Source organism: Sinohyriopsis cumingii, chromosome 3 (genome assembly GCF_028554795.1).
Source record: "Sinohyriopsis cumingii isolate HCF-2022 chromosome 3, ASM2855479v2, whole genome shotgun sequence".
In the NCBI taxonomy this organism is placed as follows: Eukaryota; Metazoa; Mollusca; class Bivalvia; order Unionida; family Unionidae; genus Sinohyriopsis; species Sinohyriopsis cumingii.
The window spans coordinates 67,588,704-67,602,564 of record NC_142963.1 but is presented as its reverse complement, the minus strand read 5'-3'; the positions used below and the strand labels follow the sequence as shown (position 1 = coordinate 67,602,564).

Below are 13,861 nucleotides of genomic sequence, written 5' to 3'. Positions count from 1 at the left end.
TTTTTTTTTTGGTCTTTCCTGGAGAAAATTCTAAATATTCTGCTTTCCTATTCAACATGATTAGAAGTTGAATATTACGAAAATGAGATATAGTGACAGCAGTAACTATTTGTGAAATCCAATATGGCAGATAAAGACAGGTATTTGTAGCCTCGATTTTGAATGTACCAATCATATTGTAGAACTGTAATCCTATATACATGCGAATGGAACCGAGTGCCTGTTCTAAACTGAAAATTGCAAGGATTTTTTAAATATTGTTTAAAAAATAAAAAACGTATTTTTTGCCAAAAAACGTACACCCGTATTCAGGTCCAAAATACAGGACAAATACGGAAAAAACGGGACACTTGGCAGCTATGTAGCTCTCTTCTACTTTGTAGGGGTAAACTTAACATGGACTTACATGCAACACTTAACCAAATTCACTGATACACAAAATGTGTGTCTAAGTGACCCAATTCTGAAAGGCTGGTGTTGGACTCAAAATGCAACTATTCACTATGTTGCATGATTGTGTTGTGCAAAATGCATTACAAATCTAAGTACAAAATCTTAATGATATACCCTCAAGGCATGAATTATTGATCACAGTGATCCTATTGTGGTAAGGTGGAGTGGCAACTCACCATGGGATAGCCACATATGAAGCTGCACATCACAATCAACAATGTCTGAGAAATCAACCTACATATAAAACTTGACTGAAATCAAAATTGCATAAAATATAGATCATAGTGACATAATTTAGGCAGGATGGTGTTTGTTGCATTAACATAGATGAATTCATACAACAACAACAAAATTGTAAGACTCCTGGAAATTGATAATCTAGAACTCAAAACATTATAAAGGTGGGCACTGACATGATGACAAGGCTCTAAAACTTTACAATTTGCACAACGTTTTTCACTATCACATATCCTTGTGTATGTGTGTGTGTGTGTGAAGTGAACAAAACACAGACAATAAATAGTCAAAGTTCTTTACTGATATATATTTGTTGGACCAGGAGTAAAATGTTACATGAAACTTTTAATTTACAATTAAATTTTAATTGGCAATCGTTATTATAAATTCCACTGTAACCAATAAATTATTGAATGATATGATATTAAAATCCAGTAATATGTTTCAATATCAACAAAACCAAAGTAGTTGATTGTAGAAGAGATATCATAGACTGAATATAATTGAAACAAAAATAAAAAAAAAGAGAATGGGGAGGTGCCCCATCCATGACCCATAACACCTCTAAATGATGAGTGACTTGGAATGCTGGAAATCAAACTCATTCAAGGTCTCATCCATATTAAATTTCCAAGGTAAAATAATGTGCAAAATAAAATTAAAAGGACAGGTATTCAAGGGCTTTAACTCTTAAAAAATATTGTTGAATACAGGCACTTTAAATTATTCAAGGGCCGATCAATATAAATAAAATGCCAAATTTGGTTGAAATCCAATAATCTTTGGGCAAGTAATTCTGCAGAAACCAAATTCAGGAGGATGGGCAGTCAGGAGCTGGCCACAACTTCTGTAAACTATGTCGGAGAAGGCTTGAAATTACTAGCATTCAGCGACTCCTAAAAAGAAAGCTGCATGTTGAATTTAGTTCAAATCCAGTAATCCTTGTTAACGTAATGCTGCTTTTACAAAAGTCAGAAGAAGCGGGGGGAGGGTGGGGGGCACCTATTATGGAATGATGGAAATCAAATTTTATACAAGGTTTCATCAGTGTCAAGTACATGCTGATCTGGTTCAATTATGCTGTGGAAAAGTCAGAAGGATGGGAAATCAGGAATCACTACTTCTGTCAACAATGTTGTGGAATGCTAGAAATCAAACTTGTTCAAGGTCTTGTGAATACAAAATGTTCTTTATGCCAAATTTGGTTGAAATCCAGCAAAACTTTCTCTAGTAGAATCTAAAGTCAGAGTTGCTGGCAATCAGGTGGCACAACCTGTGTAAGTAATTTCATGGAATCAAACTCATTCCAGGTCTCATCAACCTAAAGTCACATGCCAAATTTGGTCTAAATCCCCCAAACCCAAGTCATGATTTGGAAGCCAATTTAAGGATTGAGGCACTCTGGGTCCCCAACTCCTCCAAATGATGACAACAAAATTCAAAAATCAAAATCTTTCAATGTCTCAACAAGAAAAATCATCATACCAAATTTAATTAAAACCCAAAATCTTCCAAAAAGTTATCTTCCAGAAACAAATCTGTTGATGAATGAACAGCTGGCACAAATGAACCCAAGAACTATAGGGGTCTGATAACTTCATCTATCAGGGCTCTGGTACCAGGATAGTTAAAGTGCAGTTCAACTACTGTTGCCAAATAATTCCCAACACATAACAGTGTGATGGCAAACATCGTACATAATCAAATAACCAAGACACCCATGACATTCTAGTTGAGCCCCCAAACCTAGCATTGATGTAAATTATACACCTTGAATGAAGGTCAAACGATTCACCAAGCATGTTGCAGAATGGGTTTTTTCTGAAGTTTTTATGTTTTATACTGAGTACTGACAAATCCATCAAGATTTGTTAACATAACCAAATGAAAATTTTGTACCAGAATGTAATTCAAATTTTTAATAACTGTGGCCTTGGTCCCAAAGTTTAACAGGGTGGATGAGCAGGTCACAGAATGGATTGTCACAGGTTCATAATAATTCACCCCATGCTGAAACAAAACTCATCAAGCAATTTAGGAAATGAAAGCAAATGAAAAAACTTTTATCAAAACCTTAATGGACATCTTTTTTTATTTTGCGGAAACAATTTTCTTGTTTGATTCAGTGACCCTGACATTATCCTTTGACCCAATAATCAAATGACTTCTTCATTACCCCAAATGCAAGCTATTTACAAAGTGTGATTGTGAATGATTGTGGAGAACTCACTGTGCAGAAATGAAATTGGGAACAGCAAGATTGATGGATAGACTTCATAACATGATACGGACTACCTTACACAGACAAATAAAAAATTTGAATGAATTACCCATCTTACACAAATAATTACCATATTTTTAAATATATACTATGCACCTGTTGTAATCAACATGGACTTGAATCTGCTGCTATTTTATGCAATAGCAAATTACTCTACTATGTTTAAACATTTCAAGTGAACAGCATGAACCCTGTGCATGTGAAGGCAAAATATGGTATCTGTTCACACACAGACAAGTGCTATATACTGGGAAATGTGGTAAAAATTTATGGAAATTACCACATGTTACTTTATAATGGTCAAGTGAATGCACTATAAAATGTTAAAACTCGCGTTGGTGATATTTGTCTGGATCATAGTAAGATGTCACCACTATTCTGTTGGAGAACTTCCTTCCTGCCAAGGCTTGCTGTGCTTTTTGGCAATCAATCACAGAGTTAAACTCCACAAATATCTGAAAGGACACAAAAAAGAGAAGTGAAAATCTAAGAACCAAAACTTTACTCCTTTTGACAAGGATGGGTAAACTGCAAAGATCAAATTAAGAAAGGGCCATAACTCTATTAAAGCATTTTAGTTAATATGAAGATTGTGAAAAATTCCATTTCTCTTTGCAATATTTTTGAAAATTCAAGGTAATGAGATTCCTGGAATGGATGTACACATAGATGGACCTACTTTTCAAATTAATTTTAATTTCAAACTTTTCCTTAATTGGAAACATGGGGAAAAAATGTATATAGCAAATATTTCAACCCTATTTTGATGCAAAAGGTACAAATGCAATAAGAAAAAATGTGTGAAGAGACAAATAATTTGCCCTGCAAAAATATTCTAGATACATATTGTTGTGATTCAGAATGCTAACTGGACAACTCTTAGAAGCTTCTTTTTAGATAAAACCTTTGGATCCAAGTACTCACAAAAGTAGAAAAACGGCACAGACCCTGTCTATGTGTTCATTTTACAACAACATATTAGTCTGGACATACCCAGTAAATTCTGTTATGTCTCTATGTAACTGCTGCACTGATTGGATGTATGCAACAATATTTTCATTTACGACGTAAAAATGTCTACCCATAAGCTGAAGATCAAATTGGGAAAAGCCTATCAACAGATAAAAACCTAACAACATTGGTCAATTTTACATTTAATTTCAACATTTTACAGTTTAATATATCCTTTATCTGCAATTACATTTTTTAAATACAGTAATCCAATTTTAAATAATTCTTTTCGGTAGTAAAACTTAAAACTATCTGTCAGTAAGAAAGTGCTTATCGAATAGGAATGGTCTTAAAGTAATATTTTATGAAAGCCCATTGTTATACGTGTCAAACTCTTACAGACACCATTTTAAAATAGTTATGAAATGGTTCTTAAAATTCTTATCAGACAGAATTAATTCCTTCATGAAAGACATTTGTTTAGACACAATATTGGAGCATATGTTGCAAGAAGACATCTCATTTGGCTAAGGAAGATATAAGTGTTAATAAACTTTTCAAACGAGGATATGAGACAAACTTGTCAATTCAAATGTATACAGAAAGCAAGAGAGAGAGAAATATCAACCCATTGCTTGAAGGCACCTGCCATTCATGCATGACATGGTGTATGGTACACAATAACCAAGAGCATATTACATCCATGGTAACTATGTGACAATATCTCACAAATAAAAATCATTATTAGAAAATACATTCACTGTGGGTGCAAATGACAATATTTTAGCTTGCATTGGTTACAAAAGGTACTATTAAAGCAAGTTAATGCTGTGTAAACTATTTGCACTTCAGACATCATTCCCCGTTTGTATCAATTATGATTACAGATGGCAAACAAATGGAAGCCCAGGTGTTGAATAAACACACCCGGTAATGAGCAATCAACTCATTGTTTGAAATTAATAGTAGGATATTAAATACAAAGTTATTTTATTACAAAGCAAGCTGACCCCGGGAGCAGACATTGGATTACTTAGAGCATGGATATATATATATATATAGTCGGCCGACATAGAGAAGCCAATTTTGGTTTCCTTCTACCAGTATTCCCACATTTACGAAAATAATGTCAGGCGAGGGCATTTCAAGCATTTCACATTAAAGTAAAAGGAAGTTCTAAATTTCTCAAATCAGAGCATGAGACATGTCAAAATCAACCATCACAAACTGGTCAAAAATAGATTTTCCTCAGCAATGGGTACATTTAGCAGAGTCAGAGACCAGTATAATATGGCAATGTGTTAGATTGAAATATTGCAGCTTGGATTCTTGACCAATGCAATCTGCAGATCCCTTTTGGTATGGACACTATATGCGCATATTCCATGGAAATGGTGTCAACTGAACTTCCAGAAATTGATTTTCAAGCCAGTAAGAACTGGATGACTGGCTTTTGAAAGCGACAATTTCATGCTTTGTTTCACAGACAACAATGGCCCAGCATCTTCCTGAGGATTTGGAGGAGAAAATAAAATTTACTCCTTTAAGTTTCCACAGCAGATGTGTTGCCACTGATAATAATTTTTCGTGGTTTGATGGAGTTAAAAGATTTTCAGGCACCGAAATGATGGATTGGACATCTATAGCAGAAGGGTCGGGTTGCTGCAGTGGATTAACAAGATTTATCCCAAGAACACAGGAAAGGAATGATCTCTCTTGATGATGGATTCATTCCAGGTGTACATTACAGATGCTGCTAAAAAGCCTTTGAGATTGGGTAATGCAGTGCCTGCAGTTATTCCAGGTGGATGCACCTCCAAGCTGCAGCCACTAGACATCAGTGTTAATAAACTATTATATTCATAAAGCAGCAGAGGACCTTAACAAAGAAAATAATGTCTCATATTAAGAGTGCAAACAGTTGTGGTCTTGATTGTGAATGTAGTCGAGTCACTTAAAAACAAGCCAGATCTGATAAGAAAATCATTTAAAGTATGTCACATTAACAATACTCACTTTTCATATAGAAAGCAAACAACTGGTTTTATCATGTCATGGAAATGGGAGCCAAGTGCCTTCACAATGACATACAGAAGCAGATAAGCTGTACTGACTTGGGTGGGTATCGACCCAACATTTTTTTGATCACTTATTTCATGTTGTACCAACTCAGCTACTATGGCTCCCAATGTATGGATGGCCAGTCACGCAGATGCCAAAGTGATCTTTATGTCAAGATTTTGGTGGGCTCAAGAATTAAACAGAACTGAGCAGCACCATTTTCTTGCAAATTAATCAATTAAATCCCAGCAAAAATTATTTTCATATAACAAAATTATTTGGGAGAGCTGCCAAGGAGTGGACACTAACCTTTCCACAGCCAGGTACCTCTATGCCAGGAATAGGGCGAGGGATTTCCAAACTCCTGACCACACCATACTTGCTGCATTCTTCTTTCACATCTTCCAAAATATCTGAAATTTGAGAATTTATTTACTATATAAATAAGCAGTTTCTGTACAGACATGCATAGTAGCTTACTAGTATGTAGTTCACAATGTTCATACTGTGACTGAATTAACATTCCTACCACTGTATTCAGTGCACACATTAAATTTTCCTCACAAATGGGCACAGGTTGTCAGAGTCTGATAAATCAACCCCCAAACCTTGATACTGAAGAGAAGTTTGGGTCTTATCTCACCTATTCATTAAATTGTTCACTTGTACAAATTTGTCTGCAACACTTCAGTGTACTATTTTAGATGCTCGCCTGTATTTCATGCACCTCACGAATTAGTAAATTGAAGGGTCCTTTAGCAATATGTCTGGAATATTTCTAGATCAAATCCTATGTCATACAACTTCTAAATCCTGATGAAATAACATGACCCTACTGCCTGTCATCGTATGAATTTTCATTGTTACATTCATCTGTTTCATCAGGTCCATCAATCAGATTCAACTCGTGCTCATTCATCAAATGGTTTTGATTGCTATGGTCATGTGATTCGACTCAAGTATCTCTAGCTTTATCATGTGAAAATCACTTGCACTTAATAAGCTAGCATCTATATATAACAGGTAAAAGAATTAAAAATATTATATTGGATTTATCATTCAGTTCATTTAACACATGATTAAGCAGTAATTTCTTTCAAAAATGGTGGATAGTATTTGTAAAGATGAATAACATGACCAAACGTGAAGCTTCCAAATAAGCCAATTGTCAGTTTATCTAACCAGCATGACATTGTTTTAGAATTACTGTCCTCCATTTGTCAAGAAACTCCAATGCCTTTACTTTCTTCATTCTACTGTACATTTTGTGCATTTGTACCTGCACTGACTTCATGGTTCCCATGCTTTTCTAAATATAAAATTCCAGTTCTTTTCCCGGTTTTTTCCAGGATGAAATTAATTTTTTCAAGGTTAACATATGACCATTACTGTATGGAATTAAAGAACATTTTGGATTACAAAACATGCATTTTCCAAATCTGAAGATGTTTCTCTTTCAACACTCTCCAAAACATATATGTCAGAAAAGATGATCATGTACAAAACCACAAAATGAGTCACATGAAACAAATCTAACTATATTCCTATAAATTGGCATTTTAAGCTATTTTAATGCACAGAATACAAATTCTAACTTTGCTTTGCTGACCTGCATTATGTTGCTACATGGAAACAACATAATGAGCATAAATTATTTTTTTCTCCTTTCAAACCTTTAATTCTAAAGAATTCTAGAGCAATATATGTGCATGTTATGCAAAGTACACATTTTCTATCACAGTATGAAGAGAAAAAAAAAAAAAAAACAATAAATGCAAAGTATTAGAATCTTATCTTGTAACGAAAAATGTTTAACCCTGAATTTATGTGTGCCAATAAAATCTCAAACAAGATTTTTCAACCAACCCAAACTCCTTAGGATGATTTGGTTAAAATATTCCATCATTTAAAGACATTTACAAAACGGTTGATTTGAATTTTGACAAAAGACCTTCAAAATTATATATTGTTTTATAAACAAGGACTGAATTTTCTGTAAAATCAACTTGTATTCTTGTAGTTCAACAAACCAATCCCCAAACCACTATTGATACATGGGCTCTTATCATTTCTTAATATATAATAAAAGGGACAACAATTTCCCATTACTCCTGCATTCTATTTAAGATATGAAACCATTGCTTCAAGCTACATGTACCTGTGTAATAGTTTCCCACCAGAAGTTCAGCTCAGAGATTCAAAAAATTTCTAATCTGGGTTTCCTCCAAATATTCCAACCCCATTTTTCACATTTGGACAATATGATGGAGTGTGAGTTCAGAGCAATTACATATAAAAAATTTGGAATCTGCCACCACCATAAGATAGATTACAAGCGGGCCTAGCAAATTTAAACTGTTATATTGATTTATACCTGCATGAAATAGGAATTTTTTTTCTTTCTCAAAAATGGCAAGTATTATAATCATTTCTTTAATCTGCTGACAGACTAGACAAAACTCAGCATAGATGAAACCTGACTCAGTACTCGCCATTCGCGTTAAGGGTCACATGACTTTACGTATCTCAAACAACAACATCCAATAGTCATGTGATATCAACAACAAACTCCTTTTTAATGTTAACGTACAAAATTTCAATATATTAAATGAAAGTCTGATACCTTTTGTAAAAACCAGAAAGAACATATAATTCTCAACATATTTCGAGAACTACAAGGAACTTGGCCAGTCCGATTCATCAAGCAGAGTTTTCTGGATCCCCACTTCGTTTGTTCCATGCGCGAGATAGCACATGTCAACACTGTAGTCACGTGATACAACAGAAGTTTGTCTCGGAATAAATATAGAGAATTTTGTGCTCTTTCATTTTTGGATTTTTATTACAACCAGTATATGACTTTCACTTAATATTTTTTCTACAATATTTGAAAATGATGGTTGTGAGATTCTGTGTGCTCATGCCACTAGCAATCAAAATCACTAGTACCAGTTCAAATTTCATCAACGCAACAGTCTGATCGTCTTTCAGCACATTAAGGACATAATGATTTTAATACTCATAATTTCTAAGAAATTAAATAATTTTCATATTGATTTCGTGCAGGTATAACTCGCTTTAACAACATATAAGTCTGCTAGCCCATCCACTAAGCGGCTATGATTAAATGCCACCATGTTGGCCTTTTGTGATGCTAGACTGGTTTTCATACCTTCCATACAAAAAAGATGTGGATATTGAGTTGTCTGAAACAAAAAGTCTACTAGACAAATCGAATCCACTTAGTGTTTGGATTGTCTCAACAAATATATTTATGGCAAGCACCCAAATGATTCATACTGTAACTGCCTAATATTCTGGTTAGAACTCGATAAATTTAACTCGCGATCAATTCAGTTACGACTCAATTATGTAATTGTTTCGGGCGTCAAGTTGTGGAGGATAATTCCAGAGTTCTTCCTGACTTTGGTCAATATTTTCACAATTCAAGGACTTTCCACGGTCGGGGAAAAAAATTAGTCATTTCTCTCGGCTTTTCCCTGGTAGCGTGGGAACCCTGTGACTTGAAGGTTGAAAAGAATCAAATTTTTTTCGCCCAGCCATGCTTGATTTGCCTTCCAAAAATGGATCAAAATTCCCATGTTGAACACATTTTTCTGTTATAAATAACGAGTGAAATATCCAAGCTTCCTTTTGCATCACCCAGATTTGCATACTTTTGATTGAACTGAGGTATTTTGATGAAACAAGTAACTTTGGGGTTTTTTTAAAATTATTTTTTAAGTAGCTAATCATAGCAGTTAAATAAACATTTTATACTATTCAAAAAATATTTGTGTGATTTGTGCACTTGCATGCCCAGGCACTGATTTTGTTGCCTTTTATCAAAAGTTACCTTAATCTTAAATTCTGTCTAAGGTCTTTGTAACACCCATTTTATTTTCATTTTTACAATAATAGGTTTTACTGAGGAAACAAAAGCATGCACACACATATTTCGCATGAAAATTACTTGGTATTTTACAAATAATTTAAAACAGAGTAAATGGAGGTCAAACAGATTATCTCATGGTCAAGAGAGTTATATCTTCAGACTGGATGAAGACCTTGTGGCTGTGCAGATGGCTGAAAATCTAAATGCATCAACAGTTATGTTGTAACTATACTTCTGTTTGTGACCTTTGGTAAAAAGGTGTACATTACCTTACAGTTAATGCAACTTTTATGCTTTGTAACTGTCAAGGTAACAGACTGCAAAATGAACAATGCTGAATCATATAAGCAAACAGTAAAGGTAAAAATTATTTCATGGCAAGAGACAAATATGACAAAGGTGACACAAGTCTACATGCAAGATTTTACAATATACTATGTATTATGTGCAATATGAGGTACTATGTAAATATTTTTTTAAAAAATGAACAAAACAGCACTGATGGCACCTTCACTGCTTGTAATACCTATACGTATCACTCTTTGTGTCCCCACCCCACTCCAACAAACCCATCAGTTTGGAGTTTGATAGTATTTTTGTTGTTGCCCTCATCGTCTAGCTCTGCTGATGAACAGAACAATGAAACACAAAAACTAACAGTCTTGGCACTTTCAGTCCTTGGATGCCAGTCAAGTGATATTTATATCTCACTTTCTGCTCATAAGCAGTCATCCCTACCTCCTAAGAAGCTTGAGTTGGGGTTTTGTCCTTTACCTTCATACTCCTCTTCATCCTCCAGCTCCTCTGGGACAATCATATTCATCAGACAGAGCACCTCTGTTGGGGGACCAGAACCCTGGTTCAGATTTAGACCTGGTATCTGGAGCTGTACTGGAGCCTGCAACACAAAGTTCCATATAATAATTTTAATCATGCAATGATAATATTACATGGAAACACCACTGTAACAAGATGGCCTTGACCTATGGAGTGCCATGTGTTATGTAACATACTGTCCAATATCAAGGCAAGCAAGTTAACTGAAGAAAGTATTTCATATGTATCCTCTATGCTATGTAAGTTGGCAACAGGGATAGGCTCAAAACTATGGGCTTCAATCACGCAGTTACAAAATTAATCTAATGAATATTAAATAAAAACAAAGTCAAAACACTGTGATTATATATTTCATGCTAACTTCTTGGCAGAAAACAATGTTTCCATACATATTATGAAAAAACTGGCAAATGAACAACACAAATAGTTAAAACATGTACTCACCAACAAATCTTACTTTGTCCTAAACAGTGAATTCACTATATTTTTTTAAAAAATATGCACAAAGAAGAATAATTTTGAATAATTTTTAATCATCACAGCATAGATCATAAGGTGTCTGAGTCTACGAAAAATGTCATGAAAAATACAACACATTTACAAGTAAGTGTTAAGGTCACTAAAGCAGTGTCTGTACAAATTTCAAGCCTCTGGAACTTCTTCCACTCAACTCATTAAAATCTTAATACTTAATTTGAGCCAATAAAATTTTCTTCACTCGATTCCATTAAAATCAGAATACTTAATTTGTTGCTAATGCACTCACACAAACTTAGGATAACAGTATATATATATATATATATATATATATATATATATATATATATATATTCCATAGATTATGCATTAAAAATGTCAAATTTTCCAGCTAATTCATGGAAATAATGCTCAAGATTTCCAATAAATTAGACTAATATTTTTTTTCTACTCCACAGCAAACCAGTACTGCGCAACTAGCAACAAAACAGTCAAATATTTTGAAAATAAACACAAAAACATTATTTCCATACAAAAACGGACATAATTTAACAAACTCATATCATGCAGTGTAATGGTGTATAATCGGATTGTGTCAATACACTCCCACCATTCCCACATATCATCCTTATCCCTTGATGGGAAATAAATCTAACAAAAATTGCAAGAGTAAAGTGATTTATCAATATATGCATCCAACAACAAACTACAGGACTAGCTGCTCTGCTGAGATTGTGCTATACACTGCATTAAGCAACAACAAGAAAAAAGGAAATAAATCCAACTAAAATTGCAATACTAAAGTGATTTGTGAAAATGTAAAATTGTATGGTGATATTTACCAAGTTTCATGTCAAATCCATCAAATCCTGTGAGATTGACAAACACTTTTACATGACCAAGCTTTAAGAAAACTGCAAAGCAAAGTGATTCAATATGTGCATCTTCAGATGATGACCATGATACTAATTTTCATAGTACTCCATCAAACTGCATGACTAGTTGTGCTAACAAGTGTTGGATGGAAGGAAAAATGGATGGATATACACAAGAATGACTTTAACCACACCCTGATTAGTGGTGATGGAATAAAACAAAATATCTGCAGCCAAGTTGACCTTTTCAACAAACCAAGAGCTTATGTTGATTAAAAAAAAAATATGAAAGAAAATGCAGAATTCAAGCTGCATATGCATGGGGATAACACAATTTTAGAATGTAGTAGTGGACAACAGACACATTTTAAAAGTATATCCATGAGGTAAAGATTAGGAAACTTACATTTTGAGCATTCTTGGCTCCAACACTTGCTCTCTGAACTATCAGCTTCTTGTCTCCCAGCTGCATCCCATTCAGACCTGCACAAGCCTGTAAAAAACAAAAATAGAACTGCATTGGTTGTCACCAAACCTCCATGTTTTCTCAATGAAAATTTCAACCCATGCCATCATCACCTACAGTGACCCTGGGTCAATGCAGAATTCATCATATACAGATGCATCTTCATATAACTGCATTTATCACTGAAATTTGTGTCATGCAACCGTTTACTCATATGGTTACTACTGGGACAACATGACTAAAATGTTTTGTAAATTTCCACTAATTTGTTGAAGAGGACATGGGGTGATAAATGGAGGAATGGGAAAAATTGAGAGTATCAAGATATCGATGCTTTTAAAATGAGTCCTTTAAAGGAAATGGTACACAAATGGCTGAAAAGAATTTTCTGGAATCCATGGCAAGTCTATTTCTTTTGTTAATTTCTTTTCTTTCTTTTTTTTAGCAGCTGAGTACTGCTGGTGCCATCTAAGATATTCTTGAGAAACTCCAACATACCAAATATAGTAATAAAAGTAAACTTTTAAGAAAATTATGGTTTCCTAATAATACTTATCCAATCACATTGACATTAGATTGCTGTATTAAATAGGTGAAATTTCATCTTGCCCATTACTTCCCTTTGACAGTATCAGCTGTTGCTAGTTTTTAAGCTGAGTGATATACCAAAGAGGCAGCTTGCAAGGCAGGGTGGTTGGGAGGATTTTCAAATAATGTGATCAGGTAAGTATTCTTGAAAAAACATAATTTACTTAAAAATTTGCTTTCTCTTTCAATTACATTCCCCATAAACATTATAATTAGGAGAATAAGTAATGGGAAGAAGGAATCTTCCTATACCTAGGGTATCCTTCTAAGGGAAGAAAGACAGGATTCCCCAAGTGAATGATAACCCTGCCATACTACGTAAAGCAACACAACATTTGGTCACATGATCCATGACCACTCTATCAGGTTAAGATGATTATTGAAATTTTACCATCAAAATTCATGAAGCTAAGAGACTGTTGGTTTAATTGGGTCCAGCAGCCATTTTGGTCATAGTCATGAGATCCATCAGATTCAGGTTTTTTCTGTTAATTCCCTGTGATAAAACTTGAAAAGGCTGACGCTGCATGCCTGTCAACAGATTCTATGTCTAGGATAAAATTGTTGTATTTGAATGCAAGAGAGGCTTGCTGAGATCACTTATTTCACAACCTGAAATTCTCACAAGACGACTCAGATCAATCAAGACATTATAGTATGCCAATCATAAAATCTGCTCAAGCCATGAAGACCTGGTTTACAAGGTGATGACCTGCTCTCTCACCTTCACAGGGAGAAAA

General features: G+C 34.3%; 1 protein-coding gene across 1 annotated transcript in view; it reads right to left on the bottom strand.

Moving 5' to 3' along the window:
- Positions 1 to 971: 971 nt before the first annotated feature.
- Positions 972 to 13,861, bottom strand: part of LOC149803030 (splicing factor U2AF 50 kDa subunit-like) — a 56,487-nt gene continuing 43,597 nt past the window's right edge. Inside the window, exons 9-12 of the mRNA XM_089952587.1 lie at positions 12,474 to 12,560; positions 10,653 to 10,776; positions 6,293 to 6,396; positions 972 to 3,426 (exon numbers count right to left, since the gene is read on the bottom strand). Coding sequence (XP_089808713.1) covers positions 3,295 to 3,426; positions 6,293 to 6,396; positions 10,653 to 10,776; positions 12,474 to 12,560 — 447 coding nt within the window. The 3' untranslated portion in view covers positions 972 to 3,294. The remainder of the gene's footprint in view (positions 3,427 to 6,292; positions 6,397 to 10,652; positions 10,777 to 12,473; positions 12,561 to 13,861) is intronic.